The 23,048-nt window shown below is 44.3% G+C and overlaps 1 protein-coding gene across 1 annotated transcript in view; it reads left to right on the forward strand.

Moving 5' to 3' along the window:
- FRAS1 (Fraser extracellular matrix complex subunit 1) overlaps positions 1-23,048 on the forward strand; it is a 131,614-nt gene that overhangs the window by 17,054 nt on the left and 91,512 nt on the right. Inside the window, 12 exon segments of the mRNA XM_035896955.1 lie at positions 2,496-2,603; positions 5,731-5,823; positions 7,640-7,799; positions 8,384-8,517; positions 11,788-11,871; positions 12,478-12,579; positions 12,683-12,874; positions 16,965-17,058; positions 17,673-17,713; positions 18,624-18,771; positions 21,117-21,260; positions 21,582-21,716. Coding sequence (XP_035752848.1) covers positions 2,496-2,603; positions 5,731-5,823; positions 7,640-7,799; positions 8,384-8,517; positions 11,788-11,871; positions 12,478-12,579; positions 12,683-12,874; positions 16,965-17,058; positions 17,673-17,713; positions 18,624-18,771; positions 21,117-21,260; positions 21,582-21,716 — 1,435 coding nt within the window.

The raw sequence follows: 23,048 nt of genomic DNA on the forward strand, positions 1-23,048 counted from the left end.
TGGGCAGCTTTCCAGCCGCTCTGCCCCACGCCTGTAGCGCTGCATGGGGCTGTTGTGACCCAAGTACAGGACCCAGCCCGTGGCCTTATTGAACCTCACACAATTGGCCTTGACCCATGGATCCAGCCTATGCAGGTCTCTCTGTAGAGCTTTCTTACCCTCCAGCAGATCAACATTCCCACCCAACTTGGTGTCATCTGGAAACTGACTGAGGGTGCCCTCGATCCCCTTGTACAGATCGTGGATAAAGATGTTAAACAGAACTGGCCCCAGCACTGAGCCCTGGGGGACACCACTTGTGACTGGCTGCCAACTGGATTTAACTCGATCCACCACAACTCTTTGGGCCTGGTCATCCAGCGGTTTTTTTACTCAGCGAAAGTACACCCATCCAAGCCATGAGCAGCCAGTTTCTTCAGGAGAATGCTGTGGGAAATGGTATCAAAGGCTTTACTAAAGTCCAGGTAGACAACATCCACAGCCCTTCCCTCATCCACTAAGCAGGTCACCTTGTCATAGAAGGAGATCAGGTTACTCAAACAGGATTTGCCCTTCATAAACCTGTGTTGACTGGGCCTGGTTTTTCTGGATGTGTTGTGTGATGGTGCTGAAGAAGATCTGCTCCGTAACCTTTCCCGGCACCGAGGTCAGCCTGACAGGCCTGTAGTTCCCCGGATTCTCCTTCCGGCCCTTCTTGTAGATGAGCGTCACATTTGCCAACCTCCAGTCAACTGGGACCTCCCCGGTGAGCCAGGACTGCTGATCAGTCATGCAAAGTGGCTTGGTGAGCACTTCCACCAGCTCCCTCAGCACCCTTGGGTGGATCCCATCCAGCCCCATGGACTTGCGTGTGTCTAAGTGGCGTAGAAGGTCGCTAGCCGTTTCCCCTCGGATTATGGGCCCTTAAGGCACATTTCAGTGTTTTACCGTTGTGCTTAACAGTTTTAGCAGTTAGCCCTAAATGCATCCTTAGTAGTAATCTGTTAATCATCTTTTTGTACCTTAAAGTTGTGCTTTACACTGTGAGTAAATTGACTTATTGGAGTAAATCACTACATCATGCAAATGAGTAGCAGAGTCTGGTCTTCTTTCAAATCAATTACAAACAAGGCTTAATGGCTTGGGTAGCGGCTGTCTGTGCTACAGGGGAAAATTCCCCGTACGGTGTAAGTTTAGACTAGTGTACACCCAGCGGTTGTCTAATGGAAAAGAGCTTTTCATATGAGAAACTGATCTTCCTCTTTCCATTTTCTTTTGGTGGATTTAACTGAAGACTTTTAAAAACAGATAATTAAATATGAACCTAGCAATTGAATCCTTTGAATTACCTCAGTGCGTAGTTACTGGTTGCTTTTTTGAACTGCTAGGGAAAGGATGCTTGGTAAGGGTGAAGGGACCCTGCAGGGATGCTGCTGGTGCTGTTTGATGTTGGGGTGGCTGGAAGTCAGTGTTCAGGAGTAAAGAGAAGGAAGGCTTTATCTTCCAAGCATCCTACCAAAAGTAATGAGTCCCAAGAAGCTGCTCAGACCTTGGAGATACTGATGGGAGAGAAGGGGAAGTCTGGCAAGTGTCCAAGCAACTGGATGAGGGCCTGAGCTGCCTTATGAAAGCAGGGTGGTGGCGTGGGATCACGACCTCAGTGCGGAGGGAATGCAGAGGGGTCAAGCAGGGGTGGTGAAAACCCTGGCGAATTAGCTCTGGGTGTTCCAGCTGGGTGCACTGACGGGGTGGTGACAACAGCTATTTCCAAATCTGTTGGGCTGTCTGCTTGGTCAGAGTCCCCTTCATGACATTTTGCAATAAATGGGACCAGGTAGAGCCTGTTCGTACCTTGCCATGCATTCAGCATTCTTGATTAAATCAGTTTAATTGCTGAAATTAGAAAGGCTCTGCAGACCTTTCCTTCCATCTTACAGCCTAATGTAACGAACATAGTTTGCATCATGGTTTTGACATGAGAACTTTTTATTTCCGTGATCCTGCAGACTGAAGATTTTGAATGTGATATTCAACAGCTCATTTGGATTCAAGCACATCAGTATTTACCTGTGTCTCTGCCCATGGGGGTGCTGTCTGGTGCCGCAGCTCTCTGTCCGGGAGTGGGTTAGCCTCCAAGCTAGCTCAGCTGCCTCAGCACAAGCTGTGATCGCAGCAGTAGCTGCTGCAGTTTGGACAGCCTGAACTTGATTATAGAGAAGTTTCCCAGAGATGCTATAATTACCTTGAGATTATGGGAGGTTACGTCCCATCGATTATCGTGCCATTGGAGTTGATTATTTGCTGTGCATGGCCTTGTCTTTCAACTGCGTGTTTGAAGTTACTGAACAGATAGTACCAAAGTTGTGCCTGATGAGCCTGTGGGAGGGAGGCGTGGTCCATTCCAGGCTCTACTCTTCCAGTCTGTCTATACTGAGCTATTGGAGCCATTTGCTCTTGCGTAAAATAACACGTCTTGTGCTGTATGGGTCTAATTTTAAACTTATGTTTATTTGCAGAATAACACAACTTGGAAGCCAGATTCTTGCCAAGACTGCCGTTGCCGTAGCAATATTGTCACCTGTGAACCTACTGTCTGCAAACACCCTCAGTGTGACTTTCAGAAGGTAAGGGGCTGCAACCGTCCAAATGCCAGCTGACCCATTCCGCGTGGCGGGAGAAATGTCAGATCACTTTGGAGGTGCCAACTTTCCCGTGCTTTAACCCCCTGCAATAGTTACACGTCAAAACGTTTGTTTGGGTCCTCCACACTGTGTTACATGTAAAGGAACGGTGGAAGCAGCTGGGATAATTGGTCCTGCATTCCCTGTGGAAGCAAAGCTCCTCTTGTATTGAGGGACACAGAAGGAGGATGCAGCATGGAGGAACTGGCGGAGGTGAGCTGGTTGCTTGTCTTTGTACCCCACGGTGGCAGCTGCCGTATCAACTTTCTGGGCTCAGCTGCCTCCCCACAGCTCCCTTTGAACCCAAGGGTCTGATTCACAGCAGGATTTGGGGGAAGCAAGAGGGAGCAGTGAAACCCCGTTTCGCCTCCTAGGGTGCGTGTGGCTGCCCAGGGTCAGGCACAGTCTCCGTGCCCTTTCGCTTCTCATCGCTGTAAGCCTGTGCAAGAAACACACAGACAAAACCCAGCAGGGGCAGCCTTTGTCTCCTTCGCCACGCTACAGCCAGAGGCTTGGTGTTGGAACAGCTTGCAGACTGCCTGTGCTCCAAGGGCGGTCTGGTCCGCAAAGGAAGCCCGTGAACTGGGTTTGGACCTCCCAGCACGAGCCCAGCTTCCAGTCACCCTTCATTTGAACATGGAGCTGCGTCTGCCTCAAACATGCAGATGGACGCTTTCCACTTTGATGAACAACAACAGAGCTGAGATTGTCTGTCTTTCAGTTTCTTCTGCCCTGCGATGGTTGTTGAGCTTTCGTTGTCTCCTGTTTATCTTTCTCTGTCTGAGCCTTCATTAATGGTTACAGCTAATTGGCCATGGAATTGGTCTTGCATTAGCATCTGGATTACTGGGGTAGTACGCATGAATGACAGTGAAAATTAGTGTTTTGAAGGGGCACTGCCAATGTAATTATATGGCTTTATGAAGCAGGTTAAAATGTTTTCCAATATGACAGCATTAACGAGGAAATAATTTTGATTCTTACTGCTTTTCCCCGTTATTATCACTGTGTATTGATTAACTGAAATATTGGGAATTTTTGTGCTAAAGAGGGAAAAAAAAAGACTGCTGTCATGGCACACGTAACAGTGAGTGGGCTAGATGAGATGTTGTTGTTCATTTTAAAAAATTGGGTAAATGAAAAGGTGGCAAGTTTAAAGCTCATAAAGGGAGATAGATTTATAGTGCAAAATGAATCTGTGCAACTCCTTGACATGGGTCATCTTCAAGATGATGAGTTTAAGTGTTTCATAAAGGTCTGGCCATTTAAATGTTGAAAAGGATCATCAAGGGTCTTAGAAGAAAAAAATCCCATCATCTTTCAAGCATAAAAAACCCACGGATGAACAAGGTCAGAAATCGCCATCCCTCTCCATGATTTATTTCTTACCTCCTTATTATGAGATTTATGCTAATGTTGCTGATCTTGTTTACAGCGACAAGGCATAAACAAAACCAGCAGTCTTTGCAAAAAGCATACCCAGTGGTGTGCTAAACATTTGTATGTAAAACCTACTGCTGTGCACGCCGAATGGTTTGAGTAGGTAGAAAATCAGCAAGCATTATTTCTGTTGCGTGAACCAAAAGAAACCAGAAACCAAGACCAGTTTCTCTACAGCAGGACCAGAGTTAAATAGGGTTTAATGGGTTAAGCTAAATGAAATATTTAGTTTTGTTTCCCACCTCCTGAAAACCATGGCATTGAAGGAAACCTCCAAGTGAGAACCTTTCTTCGGTTTGAAAAATCAAAATGTTTCTTTTAGAAAACAGAGAAAGAAAACCTGCTTTTATCATACAAGTAAAGAGGGGAAAGGTAAGACAATTTTTTGGCATTGCAGTGTCTTAATTTTTTATTATAACAAAACAAATTAACGACTCCCTTCTGAGCATGAATCCTTCAGACGTTGGCCGTACCCTTTCAAAGCGGAAAGGATTGGGTAGGTCTCCTGAGAAACACCTTTGCAGTATTTTGAAGAAGGTGACCTTGTGGATAAAATTTTTCTACGTTTCACTTCCTGAACCTGACATGTTCTTCTCTGGTTTTGGTTTTCTGTTTCCTCCCTCTCCAGCTACCATGCTCACAGCAGTAAAATTATTTGATCCTTTTGTTGGGAGGAAAATGCTGAGATCTGTGGTACTGCAGGTGGTGCCAGGGGCCCTCGCGTGCAGTTGCCATCAGTGACAGACACCCTTGCAAAAATAAGATCCTCCAGCAGCTGATGCTGTCCTATTTTGGGGCACTGTGCCAGGCTTGGGGTGTTTAACGTACAGCTGGTGGGAACATGAAAGCATCGCTTTGGAGAGTCCGCGGAGATGTTTTCAATGACAGGAGTCCATGATCCTCCCCAGTGTTGGCTGATCTCTTTACTGATGTGTTTTGCCCTTCGTCTAATGAGATGCTGCCATCAGCGTCATCTTTTTCCCTGATGCCGAACAGGACGTAGCACGGGGCCGGCTTGCTAAGCTCCTGGAACATGCAAAGCAAAGTGGTAGTAGCACCACCTGACTGCGCTGCGGTTGGAAGTGATCCATAGTTTTCAGTTCATTTTAAAGTAGTGTATTCAAAAAAAAAAGAAAAAGGTGGTGATTATTAAGCCAAAGAAGTACAGTTAATGGATGCACATTGATTCTGCCTGCCAGCTGCACTTCTGGTGTGGTGAAATGTTAGGCTGAGATCCATCCTGTACACGTAGAACACTTACCTGTTGAAAAAATTACATCTATACCACGTTTCTTGGAGGTCCTTCTGTGAGTAATCTTGGGTTTTGTCTTGAGTAAGTGCTTTCTAGGCTTTGTTCTGGTTTGAAAACTGGTTCAGCTGGGGAATTCCTAATTGTACTGTTAGGGGTGTACATTCTCCTACTGTTGTGTTGATGATAAAATGTCAGATACAGCAAACTGCTGTGCCACCTCTCAACAAAGGGATCTGGTGCAGCAGCGTTATGTATTTCACTTAATACGTTTCCTCTCTAATGTGAGAGCGCTGGGTCCAGCAAGGCCCCATGTCTTTACCTTCATGTTGAAGTCTCTATTTCATGTGAACTGCTTACTGGATTCTTACATCTTTTTAGGGAGAAGTGCTCCAAATAGCCCCCAACAAGTGCTGCCCTGAGTGTGTGTCCCGAGCTGAAGGATTTTGCCAGCATGAAGGACAGATCCACAGCGTGAGTGCTTTGTCATGCTCCTCAGCAGTGGCAATCCTTTCCATTTTTTAGCTCTCTCGTTTGGCTCACGTCAGTGAAGGATGCTTGGCTGACGTGTGGGAGAAGACTAGTTCTTTGGGCTTATATTCTGTCACTATCGGATGACGTGATATAACGGGAGTTTGGTCGGCAGGGTTTGCAGAAAAGGAACATGTCGCTGAGCTTGGCTTAAGGGGAGAAAGTTTCCCATTTATTCATTCACTTTGCTGTTTCTGTGGATGATTGAGACAACGTAGTAATGTTAGGAGGGGAGCAAAGCACAGCAAACTTGACATATTAGCTATCCTCAAAGAAGGCTTTTCTCTGAGCAGCCGCCTATGCCGGTCAAGATTGATTGCTGTTGTGCGACCTGGGATATGTATTTTGTAATCCCGAATTATTCCGGGATGTGGTTTCACCTAGTGTGGCTGAAAGGCCAAAGGAATAAGAATAAGTGTCTACAGATAAGAAAAAAATAACGATTCCTGGGTAGTAGTTAATGAATCACATCAAACAATAGGGAAACGTAGAAAAATGGCTACAGTGAACCCAAGTCCTACGTCTGGTCTCTTACAGACTTCTCTGTTTGACAAGAGGCAAGTCAGGTCCAAATCTTAAGAAATACGCTACAATGCCCAGATATATTCAAGTATCTGGACCTTACGCTGTGCACCTGAGATGGATGTTGTAACCGTCTGCTTCGGCGTGACCAGCGTGAATCTGTTACGAGCTAGACAAAGACTGGAATAGGAGGCATAGCAGCACATCCATCCTCTTCCCATATTTCTTTGTGCCTGCAATTTGAGTGATACACATTATATTTCTTCTTGTTGCTGCTGTTGCTGCATTTTGCCGTGTTGTATTCTTGCAGCAGCTTTTGTCTTTTGGCTTTCTGTAAGCCTGTTCTTTGGGCCGCAAGTCAGGTGAATAGGTAGGCATCCCCGCAGGAATTATAGGCATATTGGTACTTATAGTCACCACTGTGAGGTGGTCGTTAAACAATTTTTTTGTCAGTGCAAAGTCTCATCCTGATGGTTGCCACAGAATTTCCCGAAGGAAGACGTTTTCTCTTTTGTCAGTAAGCCACTGTCATGCTTTGTCACTTGACCTCCATTCTACAGGTTTCTAGCTAGCAGCACTGGTAGCTCCATCAAAGAAAATTGGCAAGAGCTTTTTCACTCCCTGCCTAATTCAATATTGCATGTTTTGTAAAAATTGACATTCTCTATTTGTTGGAGAGTGTTGCAATACACCAACATGTTTCTTCTCGGGGCCAATTTTTCCTCACTGTGCCTCAGGGTAGAGATATTTGATTCTGCATTAAGGAATAAGCAAATCTAATGAGATTTTATTCATGGTGAAGTGCATTAATTATGTAGGGCAGGCGGTGTTCACCTGACTGGGTCAGGTGTGTGTTGGGACCCAGGTTGAATATTTCTCTAAAGAACATACGTCTCTAAATTTAGAGTTTGCCCTACAGAAACTGTAGTGGAGAGGGGTTGTATCCCATAGCCTGGGTCTTTTGCAGTGGGTTGTTACTGGATGCCATTCTGCAACAGGAAGGAAAATCAGGCTGATCTCCAGGTTTGCTACTTTACTGGCATTAATTTACTTTTTGCCCCAACAGTGCAGCCAGGAGGAAGGGCTACAACGTGCAGAGACTGACTGGGCCTGCAAAAGAGTAAAGTTAGTATTAGTGCAGGGGGTCTTAAAAGGGAGAAGGTATATTTACAGGTCTCATTGGCAGCTGGATTCATGCACGTGTTTTCTGTGCCTTTGGTTGTGTTGTGCACTGCAGCACGGCACGCAGTGGACCAGCTCTGGATGTGTCCGGTGCTCCTGTGCCCATGGGAAGGTGAACTGCACCCCCACAGCCTGCCCACCCCTCACTTGTGGACGAGGGGAGCTGCAATACACTGCTCAGGGATCCTGCTGTCCCAAATGTGTGGGCCGTGGCGGTGAGTATGGCATGTGAATGGGGCACTGTCTGGCTTCATTGATCTGAGCAGTAGGTCACTGGAAATCTCCTTTTAGTCCCAAATCTGGAAAGCTTTTCTTTTCTTGTTCAGTTCTGTTGGGAAGACAGTGGCATCAAGTGTGTCCCTTAATTCTCTTTCTGTCCTGCTACCATATTTACATTTTTAACAGCTCTACCCATAGCCAAAGAGGAAGCGATGAGCTTTAAGCAGTGAGCAGATGTGCCTAATATGTCCTTATTTTGGAGATGAAAATCTGGAAAAAAAGGTGCAGATGTTTCCTATGTACTGAGGGTACCTTTGGCACTTGCAAACTCGGACTGCAGGTTCCAAAAATGCCTGAGCTATCGGATACCTTTTCTCATAGAAGTCCAGTGGGAGAAGTGCATCCAGAGCTCTTCATTCACAAGTCTAAAGCCCTTGAAAACCGGTGGAATTGTTACTGCTTTGACAAACTGTAATTCTGAATTCTGAGGTGCACAAAATCTGTGTTTTAATGATGGGTGACGGAAAGGGATTAAAGGGCATTGGAAAAGAAAATCACCCATCGTTTTCATATCTCTTAGGGCCTTGCTCCTTTGATGGACGCTTGTTCCAGGATGGTGAGGACTGGCGCCTTGGTCGGTGCTCCAAATGTGTCTGCAGGGACGGCGTGACTCAGTGCTTCACAACTTCCTGCCAGCCTCTGCTCTGCAGCCAGGTCAGCACCCATCAGCCTTCTGGGAACATCACTCATGACTGTTGTCTCTCCCTTGGTGAGGTCCCTTTCTCATGCAGATGTGCAAATTAGCAGGAGAATCCTCTGTGTGACAAGTGGGCGATTTGGAAAAGGGAGTTTTGTTCTCATAGAAGTCCAGTGGGAGAAGTGCATCCAGAGCTCTTCATTCACAAGTCTAAAGCCCTTGAAAACCGGTGGAATTGTTACTGCTTTGACAAACTGTAATTCTGAATTCTGAGGTGCACAAAATCTGTGTTTTAATGATGGGTGACGGAAAGGGATTAAAGGGCATTGGGAAAGAAAATCACCCATCGTTTTCATATCTCTTAGGGCCTTGCTCCTTTGATGGACGCTTGTTCCAGGATGGTGAGGACTGGCGCCTTGGTCGGTGCTCCAAATGTGTCTGCAGGGACGGCGTGACTCAGTGCTTCACAGCTTCCTGCCAGCCTCTGCTCTGCAGCCAGGCCAGCACCCATCAGCCTTCTGGGGACATCACTCATGACTGTTGTCTCTCCCTTGGTGAGGTCCCTTTCTCATGCAGATGTGCAAATTAGCAGGAGAATCCTCTGTGTGACAAGTGGGCGATTTGGAAAAGGGAGTTTTGGTGTGTGGAAATGACGTGGAGTTTTGATGTGTGGAAATGACGTGGAGTGATGGTTAAGTCAGTCAGTATACTCGTGCTGCCTGTCTCTTCCCTAACACTGTCTTTCCCCACCGTCTTCCTGTTATCATGCCTTTGCTGGCTAATTAAGCGCAAGTACTGTCCTAGAGAAACTGCTTTTTGTTTTATACTAAAAAAATTATGTAGGGTTGATCAGGAAATTTTTTTATTTCTGTGAGGGAAGGAATGAAAACACAAGATTTTTAATGGGCGTTTATCTTCACAAATTGCAGTGTTTGGTTTGCAGCTGAGCAGTTTGGTTTGCAGGTCTTGTTTGCTTTTTTTTTTTTTTTGGCAAGAACTCTAGAAATACAGTTGAAAGTAGTCAAATGCAGATGAAATTCCCTTTTTGACTTAAAGAGTTTAGAAATACAAGACCGCTTCAGCTGAAAGAGAACTCTCAGAGCCCTATTCCTTGCGTGTGCTTGTGTTTAGAAATCAACCAAACCAGTAAGGGAAGTTAGGCAAGCTCAAGGAGTGACTTGCAATTTCAGGCCAGTTGAGAGAACTGGGACGTTTCTGTCTCCAAGGTCTTCACTGTGGATGAATGATGAGTTCTCAGCACGTGTGCAGTGACCACCAAAACACTACAAGATTATATACAGTAACACAGGGATTAGGAAAGGTGGCAGACTATACACACTACTCCACGCTCTGTACAAGTGACTCAGTTTTTGGAATTCTCTTTATTATATTGGAAATGCTTAAAGGTGTGACTCTGCTCTTTGGATTTCTTTTTCTTTTTTTTTACCACTTTTCTTGGGCACCTTGATGTATTCCTTTACAATAGCATGCCATGCTAAGGAAATGCAGGAACTGGCTCCCTGGAAATCCCTCTTTCTGACCTTGACTTTATGTTTTAGGAGCTGCTGCTTCCCAAATATTTTTTAATCTATTACCACTCTCCAACAATGAATCCAGAAGCTCCCTCGAAAAGCATGCTCTGGCTGAGTACGCTTCCTTGTAGCACTGAGAAAAACAAAAGCAGTAGTCATAAACTTTTTTTCCTGTTGATGCTTACCCAGCTTTCTATTACTGGACCAGATGTTTGTGCAATTAACACCTTCTTCTTTTTTTAATAGAAGGAAAGCCCACCTGTTTCTGTGCATGCTAATTCTGTTTTGCTTTGTCCTCAGATACACAATTAGTATTCATTGACTAAGTACTGTGCATTAAACCAAATTTATGCCTGCTTTAGATTCCTCCTTTCCCACTCCAAATGGACTGACGTTACCCGCTGACTGATTGCACTAATGTTTAGTCAGCTAATCATTAGGATTTAATTTGTGGAAACAGAAATGACTGTGTTGTTGCTGTGATGTATCTGAGAATAATTGGCTGACAGCATCCAAATTAATGCAGCAGGAAACTAATTCTGACTGTGTTCCAGCTATTTCCTACCAAAGGTGCTCGCTGGAAGGGACCTTGGCAGGATGTGCAAGGATTCTGTTCTGCTCTCAATCATACCTAACATTTTCTTGCATGTGCCTTTATCTCTGTCACTTTCTTCATTCTCCACTACCTGTCAAAAGCAAATACATAAATTCTCCCAGTATTAAACTCTCATCTTCCATCTTTCAGTTAACTGTGCCCTTCCCTGGGCGCTGAGGGAGAGGAACTTCAAAAATGCTTGCAGGAGTGCACCTGAATGTCTCACCTCATATCCTACCAAAATCCGTGGAAGAGTTCTTTTAACTCTGCTGGGAAATCTATCGTTGATAACTTTTACGCAAAAGTCTTCCACTCTTTCTTTGAAAGCTAGTGATTTGACTAACAAAGCAGATGAGATAATGGTGCTTGGCATTTCTACACTGCTTTCAGTCCACAAGTCAGTCTTCCAGTCATCCTGGTGTGGCTGGAGGGAGGTGCTGGTGAACAATACGATTCCAGATTGTTGGGTGTACGTGAAATTGTGGCAGGAGCATTACAGACACATTTTGGATGGGTGGAGTTGAGCCATGCAGGAACCGTTATGTTGGTGTGAAGTGCCAACCTATTTCAGTGTGATTTAAATCAGTCAGGAAAAAGTTTAAATTAGGATAAGCCAGTTTTAAGCATAATTTAACACCTGTATAGACAGTTATGCTGTATGGATTTAACTAAAACAGTGCAAATGCCTAAGAGATGGCAAGTGTAAATCACACATTCAAAGCCTCAAAATGTGGCAGTACCAGGAAAAAAATCTCTTCTCTCCTCCATCTCATGCTTTAGTGTGTTTCTCTACGTAGCTTTATATATACTTTTTTTTCCTCTGTCTATTTGTATACCTGAATATATGTACTTTATCGTGCATGTGTGCGTGTGCATGCATGTGTCTCCTGATCTTCATCTGTATACCTATCTATGTATTTGGACCTCAATTGCCATCCAAAGAAGCCCAGAAAAAGGAGATGAAGGAAATATCTTTCTAGCTTTCTCCACTGATCTCATGCTGTGAAGACTGCCCCCAGATACTGGAGTGAAAATGAAGCCTTGAGCGACTGTGGGTTATCGAACAGATGCTAAGTGCCTGGAATTCCAGGCGGTGATACTGAGCTCTGTGTTAACTGTTCATGCTCTTATTTGACTTGTCTCTCCCGCTTTCTATTTAGGATGAAGTTATGGTTATGTCTCCTGGAAAATGCTGCCCAGAATGCGTTCCAAAGCCCTGCTTGGTGTCAGGAAGAGTGTACCAGGTAACCTTTGAAGAGCCACACCAAAAGGCGCTTGTTCACAAGTTCTGGCACATCTCTCTTTCCCTTCTCTGTGACATCTGACTTTCTGCCAGCGCTGATAGCTTAGTACAACCATTGCTTTTTTCTTCCTGGATAGCCAAAAGAGTTGAAAGAAATTAGCTCTAGATAAGAATTTGCTGGCAAGCAGAAAGGAAGTTTGCAGCGTGAAGCAAATCAGGCACTTTCTTTTCACACTTTTTTGAAGGAGGAAAGCAGAAAGCACTGGTGAAGGTCAAAGTATTTATAGCTTTCATTATATCATCTGGAATTAGTTTAATGCATTATTTAATGAATGTAAGTATGTGGGATTTTCTGTTAATGATTATGTTTTTCTAATAATAGTAAAGGCCTCACCAATGTCAGTGGCTTGCAATTAATGAGAAATACACACCACGGTGTCATCTAGATCTCATACCTCTTCTTTCTGTTTGCTGATCATGCAAGATAATTTTTTAAGAAAAGTTTATTAAGGAGACATCATATTCCATAAGTAGCACAGATTTCTGGAAAGAATCTGGTTATTTGTGAAGAGTGTTTAACAATTGTGTACGTGTTCTTTTTGAACAGCATGGCGAACAGTGGAAAAAAACCACCTGCACTGCATGTGCATGTCACAGAGGAGAAGTCAGATGTCTAAGAGAGACCTGTGACTCTGTTACCTGTGAGAAGGTAGTTAAAAATCATTCACCTCTGATACCCTGGCTGCACGTATCACTGTGCCCGTGCCAACGGGTTCAGACAGTCCTGCGCAATGGTCGCTGATGTTTTGTAGGGGGAGAGCAAAGTGCAGCGTCCCGGGAAGTGCTGTGAGGAGTGTGTGTCTTCCAAGGGAAGCTGCTTGTATGACGGCACCGTCAGGTACCACAGTGAGATGTGGAATAGCACCCGCTGTGACTTCTGCATGTGTGATGAAGGGCAAGTCACTTGCCAGGAAGCAGAGTGTGCCAGAGTAGAGTGTCCCAAGGTAAGAAAGGTTTTCTTCTTTCAAGACATATCTGTCAAGCCTTGTGATTTTTTTCCCCCCCTTTTTTCTTTTTTCTCGACTGACATCTCGAGACACTCAAAGAACCTGCCCTTCTCTTGGGACTTGTTTTGTGCAACTACCTTGAGAACACTTCACAGTGAAAGGAGAGTAAACTTCGGATTTTCCATGCAAGGCTGGCTGCTCAGTGGGCTTGCATTGTGAAGCAAGCCAGTGTGAATCAGACAGTAGTTTAACTTGGATTCCCTCCCACGCTGTTGTCTGCCTGCTGTAATGGAAGGTCAGACACCCAGAGGTTTCATTCACCGCTGGCTTTACCAGGAGCTTAATGTGGGGAGAGAGGTACAGGTCAGAGATAGTTAAAAGCTTAAGAAATGTTCCTTTTATCTTCATTCCGTATGCTACAGGGGGCTTCAGTAAGGTAGTTGGATATGGAAGTCTGCGCTCTACTTTTCTCCATTTTTTCCATGCCATTCTTGGCATGGAAGTGAAGCCAGTAAGGTGTTTTATTCCCAGTGCTGTTTATTCCAAAACTAAATCCCTGCCCGCCAGGTTATGCTACATTTGCTTTATAGTGGATGTGCAAAATGCATTAGATGGGGTATGTTTTGAATTGCCTTTTTGCAGTAGGGTAAGACTTCTGTGTTGTTTGTCACTGCATCTGTTTTAATTGGTGGGCTAATATCTGCTTTATACTTGCTACTCCACAGTGTCAGTGAAGGGAAGGGAAGAAATGGTAGCCTTCTGAGTTTTCTCTCTCAGTGGCAATGCTTTTCTGGTGACTGCCTGCATGCTAAATCTTGAGTAGCAGCACCCTTGTGTTGTGTCTGAAGTCCAGCCAAAAGCTGGACATAATGGATTCACTGGATTAGATTGTTTTAACGACCGTTCAAAAAAGTGAGAATCCACACATGGAGTCCGAAATGATGATCATGCAGAGAGGATGTATCTAGGAATAAAAGCATATACTTGTTCATCTGAGATTGTGCCTTTTAAATAGCAAAAATGCATTGAGTGTGCGACCCAAACTCTTGTCACTGGTGTAGTACTGCTGACGATCATCTGACCTTAAACTGCATGGAGAGATTTTGCTGTGTGGAGAGTCGTGGTTGTCATAAAATCTTGGGCACTTGCATCTGTTTCAGTCAGCTTCCTGCCTGCTTATGGCTGTAAATTGGATCATTTACACTAATGATGATGGCACGCTGTCATGGCTCAGTAGGGAGAATTGTTTAATATTCATGCTCATATCTTGGGTACTGACAAAGAATCCATTATTCAGAAAAGCCAGGGCTATTTTACAGAACAATAGCTGAAGATGGTAACACGTAGGGTTCAAAACTGGGGGTTCAAAAGTGTGCAGCATTATCACTCACACAGCAATTTTTCAAACTCAGGCTCTCAGAGGTATCCACCCATCCAAAAGCCCAAGCATCTAAAAAAGGGATATTATTTGTCAGAGGATGAACTGCTGCAATTTTGCATTGAATGAAACGTGGTTGCCAGGAGGACAGAAGGAGGAAGACAGTGTCCTTTGCTGTAGACAAGAGTTACGGTCCCACTTGATAAAAGATATTTGCCCAAGGATTTATTATTCTGCATGGCTTCCCTTAGGATAAACTAGTTTCCTCAAGTCATGTTCAGTCATAGTTTATCTCCATAGTACAAGGTGCACATTAATTAATTACAAAAAAATATTTTCTCAAAAAGCAAATGTAATATTTCCTTTTTCCTTTGCTTTTTCCTTTTTGAGTTGCAGGTCTGTTTTTTAGGCACCTACATCAATAAATCAGAGCTGATGTGAAGCTAGGAGCATTTGGATTCATCTCTTCATTAAGGCACTATTACTTTTCTGGTCACATCATCCTATTTAAAGTGTAATGAGGCCACAGATATGAACTGCAAATCCTAGACAGCTCGACATAGTATAGCAGCATTACATGAGGGTAGGGTGGAGGTTTAGCTTACAAACCCTTTCAAACAAACCTGGCCAGCAACTGCCAAATGAAAGTGTCTGTGGTGACTCTGACCTAATCTTCAAAACGCCATTTTCAGCAGGTTACCGATGAGCTAGGAATACAAGTTACGTAGCAGACTGGGTTAGCTATGGATGGTGAAGTGGATGTGCTCAACCAAAACCACTCAAACTGTCAGAGCATCAAATAATCCTGCTGGAGCTCTTGCCAGCACCCCAGCTAAGTAAGCACGCTCGTGACGATGTTCAGAGGAGTCATGGGTGCTAGCGGAGGATGCTGCAGCCTACCCCAGTAGGCTGGTGATGAAATATTTCTGCTAGCAGCCCTAGAAAACTACAGGATCAGTAAGACAGAGCTTGCAGGGTGCTGCATGACTACTGTACAGCCAGCAAGCTGCAGAAGTCTTTCTGATATTTAGAAGAAATGGAGAGAGTTACGGACAATGCATGTGGATGTAGGTGTGTACATGTTTGAGAGAGATTGTATTTCTCTTTTCTGCCTCCCAGCCCATCACTACCTTTCAGTGTTCTCAACCAGGAATATGATGAATCTCTCTTCAGCAAAGCCACAAGTTATCTCACATCGCCTCTCCCTTTTCTGAGTCCTGGCAGAGCGGCGCGGTTGCATTTTTTTTTGGCTTGGGCAAGCCATGTTCCATGTTCTCAGTTTTCCTACAGTGTGTGTTTATGTACATGGGTGGGGACGTGGGCAGGGGTGGGGATGGGAGAGTTTACAGTACATAGTAGTGACATGAGATCCAACCACTGCCAGTGGCATTTTGAAGTAATGATTTAAGAGCAAAACCATACAGAACCGGCAGAGAGAGATTTAGGCTGCGTGTGGTCCTCGATGACTAAGAACCATATGGTTTCTCCTCTCTTACCCGTCCTCAGAAACGCGTGAGGGCTGGCTTAGTTGTTCTACTTTGGTGAAACTAACAGTGACCGGTGCTGTTACTGCCCAATCTACGTCTAAAGTAATTCACATACTCAAATTGGAGAGCGTGCCAATGTGGCACAGTGAAAAACATCCTGGAGTGACTGCTGGTACCGATGCCCGGCTGGTGTAAATCAGCAAAGCTATTTGGTAAACTTGGCGCTCAGCTGAATTTTGGGAGCTATCAGCAGAAAGCAGCAACATGCTGAAATAGAAACCAGTGTGAGCCGTGTGATTTCGTTGGGTATGGGAGCCCCTCGCAAATATTTAACGAACGGTCATGACTTCTGTGTTTGTCGCAGGTAAGTAATCGGCCTGACTGGAAAGTTGGGAAGATGATGCACGCCTACTGAGATTTGGAATGGGTGTTAACACTGACATTTAATGGGCATAGATTAAACGAGTGCTCAGTGCAGATCGGCACCAAATCTTAGTCACTTATTTGTAACTTTTTAATTCTAGTGGTTTTGTATACATGTGTCCTTTTTCTGACAAGTCTGTATTACCTTGCCTATGTTTACAGTGTGTGAGAATCTGGTCCAGAAGAGCTACTCAGGTCAGGAAATTAAAGCTGTTTCTTTTGAGCTGTGTCCTGGTTCCCTAGGACAAGAGCCTCCCTCTTTTTCTAAATATTCAGCTTCCACTTGGGCAGAGAAAGCTGTGACAAATTAGGGCACTTTGTTCCCTTCTCCTGCCGCTAAATTCTTATCTTCAAACCGGAGTTATTTAAGTGGATTCTGTGGAGTTGCACAGTTGTAACAAAGAACAGGGTTTTTCCATCTGGGATAAATAAAGCATGCGCTTTGAAATTCTCTTGGGGAAAAAGTCGAACATTCAAAATGAAGGTAAGCTTCTATGCATTGAAATCTTGACAGCGGTCATATATTGGGGGGGTTCTTTCTCTGTGAGATTTGGGGATGAAATTATGGCCTTATCGCTGAATTCCCCAGCCTTTTCTGAGGTTTGTCCTGCAACTGCAGTATTCACTAAGCACATTTTTCAAACTGTACCTACAGAGATGAAGTAGGATAGAGAGAAGATAAGGTGAAATTAGATACTGAAGATTGCATTCCAGGGCAAGAGCTGTTCTGCCTCTGCATTCCACTGTATTTTTGGTGGTGTTGATTCCGTTTGAATTGCTGCAACCTTTCTCTTCACAGGGTGAAGAATTAATTCACTTAGATGGGAAGTGCTGTCCTGAATGTATTTCAAGGAACAGTTACTGTGTTTACAAAGAACATATCAAAGCTGTGAGTATCCTGGTACTTTGGAGCACGTAGTTGTGAGTTCTGCTCACAAAGGTTTGGAGTAATTGGCTCTCCCTCTCCAGTTCCAAGAAGGATATTATTTGCAAGTGTAGCAGAAAAATAATCCATTAATATTGTCTGTGAATTGCTCTTCCAGTTTACAGAATGCACTTGTTTATAACGTGCGCATCTGCTGGCAAGTCTAAGTTTGCTTTGCTTTCCTTTGTGCAGTGTAATCACTCGTTTCCCTTTAACATACGTACTCACAGGTTTCCTGCACGTCTCATGGAGTTAGAGATGCCTGACTTTAATCCTATAAAGTAGAGGCGACCTAGCTGGGGCAATGTGTAGCTTTCTGCCTATGTTCCCTACTGATTATAATTTTTACTGCAACAGGAGTCCGTTATTTTATGTATATTTTCAAGGAACTTTCCTTCTGAAGTTAAACAGAAAGGAAAAGTTAAGTATCTTGGTTTAAATATACCAGTTGTGGACTATTCATTGCTCTGGCAGATGAGGACTGGAGCTAATCGCTGCTGTTTGCCCACAGATGTGAGAAATGGGAAGTTTAATGCTGTTTTGGTTTGGTTTTAATGCTGATACTTCCCTTTCCTTTCTCAGATCTCTCTCCCTCTGACCCAAGTGAGGTAAAACATATTAAGGTGTCAGGTTTATTCCAGTTTGCGCTTTATCTCTTTTAAGAGAGGAACTGGCACAGAAGCTTCCCAGGCATTTAAAATGCTTGCTCTCTCTTCTCTGCCTTTTGACTTCCTCGCGTGGTGCCAGCAGAGGCTCAGCCGCGGAGGACAGCTTCGGTGGCCTCTTGAGCAGACCAAGGGATGCAGATCGCAGGAGGGGAACAGTGGGTGCAAGATCTCTCCCCTCCATCGACTAGTCAAGGTAGAGAGGTGTCAGCTGCGATGGGTAGTTTTGAAGCAAGCTGGTGATACCTCTTCATCTCTGTGGTGTTTCGGCCGGCCTTTGGTGATGGAAAACGAGGCGACAGAAGAGAGGAGGAGAGGAAGTAAAATGTTGTAAAGGTTAGAAAGAGATTTCAAGTGTGGCAAAAATGTCATTATGCAAAGACGTAGATTCAGACAGAGGACGCGTTACGAGTATCTGTTCAAATACAGAGCAAATTCAAGCACTTGTTACCGGGCTGTTGAAAAGAAGTGGACAAGTGACGCAGCAAAATCTGGAGACAGGAGAAAATGCTGTGAGTCAGAGAAAACGAAGGGAGGTGAAGAAGTAGAAAGGACTTACTGCTAATGGAACAACACCCTCCTTTGGAGGGAATGCTGAAAGGGAATGTGTTCAGGTGTTCACGGGCCACGGACTCTTCCCAGCAGGCACTTTGCAGGCTGCCTTATTCTGGAAAGGCAAAGAGTTACAGAGGCACAGAGTCCCATGTGGGCAGGTCTCAGTGCTGAAACAGTCCCAGAAATGTTTAATTTACTACTGGCGCTGATGCAGCCTTGCAATTTACCCAGAGATTTCCGTGCAAGGCAAAACCACTTTGTGCCAAGGCTCACCTTCACTACTGACGCTGGCCGTTTGGTGTTTCCTGTGCAGAACGGAGAGAAATGGGAAGAAGGGCTCTGCGGAGAATGCGAATGCCGGGAGGCGGAGGTGACCTGCTTCCAGCGCTCTTGCCCGTCCTGCCCGCCGGGCAGCCTGGCTGTCGAGGCGAAGGGTGACTGCTGCCCGCACTGCGAGCCAGGTACAGACCCAGGGCGATGGTTTCTCACCATCACTCGTGTTGGGTGGGAGCGTGTGTGTCGCATACACCTCTGGCACGGGGGTTGTTGTGGCATCCCTGCAGCCCTCGCTGCCTCAGTACCGGTCTGATACCTGCGCTGAATTCTAACGTGTCTTCGGTTTGCAGTTTCAGTTAATTAACTGGTTTCCATATAATTTAATTAGGGTTCTTGGCAAGGTTTAGGGCTCCATCCAAAGCCTCCCACTGATTTCCCCTGGATTAAATGATAGCTTTCTTTTGGCAGAAGAGTTTCTGCTTGGGGTTGGTGTTTTGGAAATGTTTCGTCTTTTTTCTTTTTTCTTCAACATGAGTTTTATAAGGCAAGGGACTGCTCCTTTCTGAATCCTAACATGTGTTTTTAGAGTTTATGGGCTCCTGATTATTTCTTGGGAGTGGAAAGAAGAATGTACCTGCTTACACTGTTATGCCACAAGCTCACCTGGGGCTGAATGGCTGCCAGTTAATAATTGTTTGGAAAGATTAGGACAGCCTTAGCTTATATGTTAATTTTGCATATTAATTCATTTTTCTCCAGGCTATTGTCATTCTCCGTGATTTACATTTCATAGTTGGTAGGCTTTAGCTGTGGTTTGCTAATTTTTCATGTTGGTAGGTCTTCTCGTTGCCTTCATATAACTTTGGTTTTATCAGAGTGCTCCAGTTAATGTTTTATCTCAGTAAAAAGAAAATAGCTTCACAGTTTTAATTATACTGTCATTTGCAGGAGTGCCTTGGCACATTTGCCATATTAATGTTTTAAAGCTTGTTATTTACTGCATGCTAATAAAAATGCAAAGCACTACAAATTGAAAAGTGAGGAAAACGGGTTTTGGACAGTTCAGATAGAATTGTCTTGGATTTTTGAAAGGGAACAGCATCTGCACAGGCTCCTGGGGAAGGGACAGATTATTAGGTGCTCTCAGCACCCATCTGTTCTCCTTCCTATCGAGAAGTGCTGCTGTGTGCTGGTTACCCTTGAAAATCTGGCCCCTTCATTTAGCTTCTGTACTGGAACGTACATTTTGGAACGTAAAAGCTTTAAAATCACGGTATTGGACATACAGAGCCAAACCTGCATTTTTGTGTCCTAAAAGGTGAATGCAAATTTCATTTACTGAAGCCTCCTGTTTTCCCTCTGTCTTCTTCCGTGTTGCATTGGGCGGAATGAGAAACAAATGCAAAATCCAGCCTGCGGCAGTTCAATCTGTGAGCCCAGAGCATCAGTCCCTAACGCATCTGCTTCGTTATAGCCAGTAAAAATTTATTACTGCTTCTCACAGATGTGCTGGGGGAAGCAGGCAGAGAGAACCCATTCATTCTCAGCCAGTGTAAAGCATCTAGCCCTAAGCATAGCTGTATTTGTGTGAAAGCCAGCAAACATGCCCTCTCACTGAGAACATTCGGATTGGAGCAGAGGGAATTTTTTTGCACCTAGCAAAAAATTGCCCATTCTGTACCTCTCCACATAGTCAGTTTGTTGTTAAGACTGGAAGGATGGAGCTGCATATACCTTTGGAAAGTTATTGGAAAGAAATGGATAGAGACAGGACCTCCTGTTCATTCCTCCTGTTTATCACTGTGGATTCATTTTTATCTTCAACTGTAAGTCTTCCGTAGCTCTTGATTCCTAAATCTTTCCTTAGGTACATCTCCCTGGAAACTTGCAGGTTATTTAGTGTAAATGAAGGAGAGTTTTGAGCATTGGGATCCCTTTTGCTGACTTATCAGGAAGGAACAGACAGCTTTTCCTTCAGCAAGCAGAAGTAGCTCAGTAGTAAAGCAAGAGTAGTCCTTCTCTTGGCCTCTGCGGAGAGAGCAGCCATGCCTTTTGAGAAAATACCTGTGATCAGGAAATGATCGCTATGGTCCTGTGACATAAAGCTTTTGACTGGAGGGGGAGCGGTTTCCCACCTGTACTCTGACCTGGCATGGACACAGCCTTGACTTATTGCAGGGTTTGACTGAAGGAAACTCAAATTCAGCGTGTTTTGGACCATTAATTTCTATGACTTATGGTTTTTACTGCTGAGAAACCATGCGGACAATGAATATCCTTTTTATCAATAGTCTAGAAAATCTGACTCTGTGCAATAACTCCTCACATACTGGAACACAGCAATATAGTATTTATTGCCTTTCATGCATCTTGGAAAAAAAAAACCCCACTCCCAAACTAACACATCTTGAACCACCAACAGAAATAAGTCATAAATTTCACTTGGATTTTGGAGTACGTGTTGTTTTGTGCCTTCCTGATTGAAAACACTGCTGATGGTTTTTACCTTTGTGTCGTTTCTTGGTGCCAGTTGAGTGCCACCCAGACTGTTTGACCTGCTCTCAGTCCTTTGATCACTGCAGTGCCTGCCGAGACGCAAGGAGGTGGCTGCAGAATGGGCGCTGTGTGGAGACGTGTGAATCGGGCTTCTACCAGGATGGGGGGACCTGCTTAGGTAATTTCTGCAAGGGGTTATTCCCCGCCAGATGACCGTCTTCTCTGTGGCTTGCTGTGCTTTTGTTTGTAGGATCCCACAGGCTTATTATAAAGACATTGCCAGGCTTTGTTTGGAAAAGCATTCAGGCACGTACTGACAAGTAACCACGGGCTTAAGACTTCAGGAGGTTTCAGGTGGAAGCCCCTGAAAAATGCAAATTCTCAAACTCTTTTGCCAAAATGAGGCAAAATTGACTCCTTTTATCAGAGCAGGGAAGTCTTGCTGCATCAAAACATTTGGGATTAATACATCTTTCATTTCTATTCTTTCTCTTGGAAGCCTGCAATGAAACATGCTCAGCCTGTACCAATGAATTTGAGTGCTCCTCGTGCCAGACATCCCTGCTAATGAAGAGCGGGCAGTGTGTGACTTCGTGTGGGAAGGGATACTTCCAGGATCAGCTCCTCTGCACAGGTAACTCAAAAGCAAGAAAGGGCTGCAATACTTTGTGATAGCAAAACAGCAGACAAAAGCTGTACCCGAGCAATTATGTACGCTCTCTGTTGAGGGATCTGCTGTTGACATAGGTGTTAATGTTCACCCTAGAGTAAAGGAAGGAGCGAACAGAGGAACTAAGTCATACAGTGTAAAATTGATTACTGGCTGGGGAAATATTCATTAAAATTCCTCAGTGGATCAGTTCTGCTGGTCTAAAACTCTCTGCTTTTGAACGCTGCGTTTTTTCACCACTGTCCTCTTTCAATTCAGAACTTTCTTTTGGAAATGTGACAGTGGTTTTTTGCGGTGCTAAGGGTACAGAACAAGATGTAGGCACTAATTTTACGAAGGATATAACACCCTGAGCCATGCCTGGCAATCTGATCCGTGGGGGATTTCTTTGAGTTCAGTGCACACTAACGGCAGCTGCTAATGCCAGACCTTTCAGGAGATGGTGCTTTGAGGGGCATAGGAAATGGCCTGGAGGGATGGGGGATTGACAGAACTCAGAAAAGCGAACAGAAAATACTTTTTGGAGAATTTTGTTTGCTTTGTTTTGCCGTTTGTTTCATTTGGTGCACTTATCCTGAAGGTTGATTGTACTAACTTCTCAGGAAGCATATTTACAAAGTAAATCAGTAATTCTATAAAACACTGAGATATGCGTCTAAATCCTGTGTGTTAGTGATTGGAAAGACTGAGAATAAGATTGTGAAGTTACAGTTTTCTCTCTGATAGAAGTATGATGGTGCTTTTATGAGCTTCCCCTGCTCCTTTGAAATATTTGTACTTTTCCCAAACTGTAAGGCAGCTGCTTTTTCATCGTGACAGTTTGTTTTCTCTAGAATTAACACTTTTCTCCTCTTGATGTTGGCCTTTGTAGAAGGCTTCTAATTACTTTTGCAGCTCTAATTCAGCAAAGGGTTGAGCAAAGCTTAACTTCTTGAGCCATCACTTTAATTTCTTTGGAACTAGCCCTCCTGCTTAAATACAGGCTTAGGGCTTTTGGCAGATTTCGGGGGAAAGCACTTTAGATTCTAAGTCCAGCTTCCTTCTCTGAAGTGGTTTGCCTTGAAGAGCTGACCATTTATTTCAGGTTTTGAAAGTCTGAAAAACCTCTGTCCTCCAGCAGTGCCTACAGACTAGGGCCCCATTGTGCCTGTATAAACAGAAAAAGAGACCCAGTCCAAGAGAATTTATAGACTTAAGTATCAAATAATCTTCTACTTCATTTGGTTTTATTTTACCATTTCCTTTCCACCTGCTCCTAGTGTTTTAATTGGCAGTGCCCATGTACTGCTGAAGCAG

This window comes from Egretta garzetta, unplaced genomic scaffold (assembly GCF_000687185.1).
Source record: "Egretta garzetta isolate BGI_Z169 unplaced genomic scaffold, ASM68718v1 scaffold77, whole genome shotgun sequence".
Lineage (NCBI taxonomy): Eukaryota > Metazoa > Chordata > Aves > Pelecaniformes > Ardeidae > Egretta > Egretta garzetta.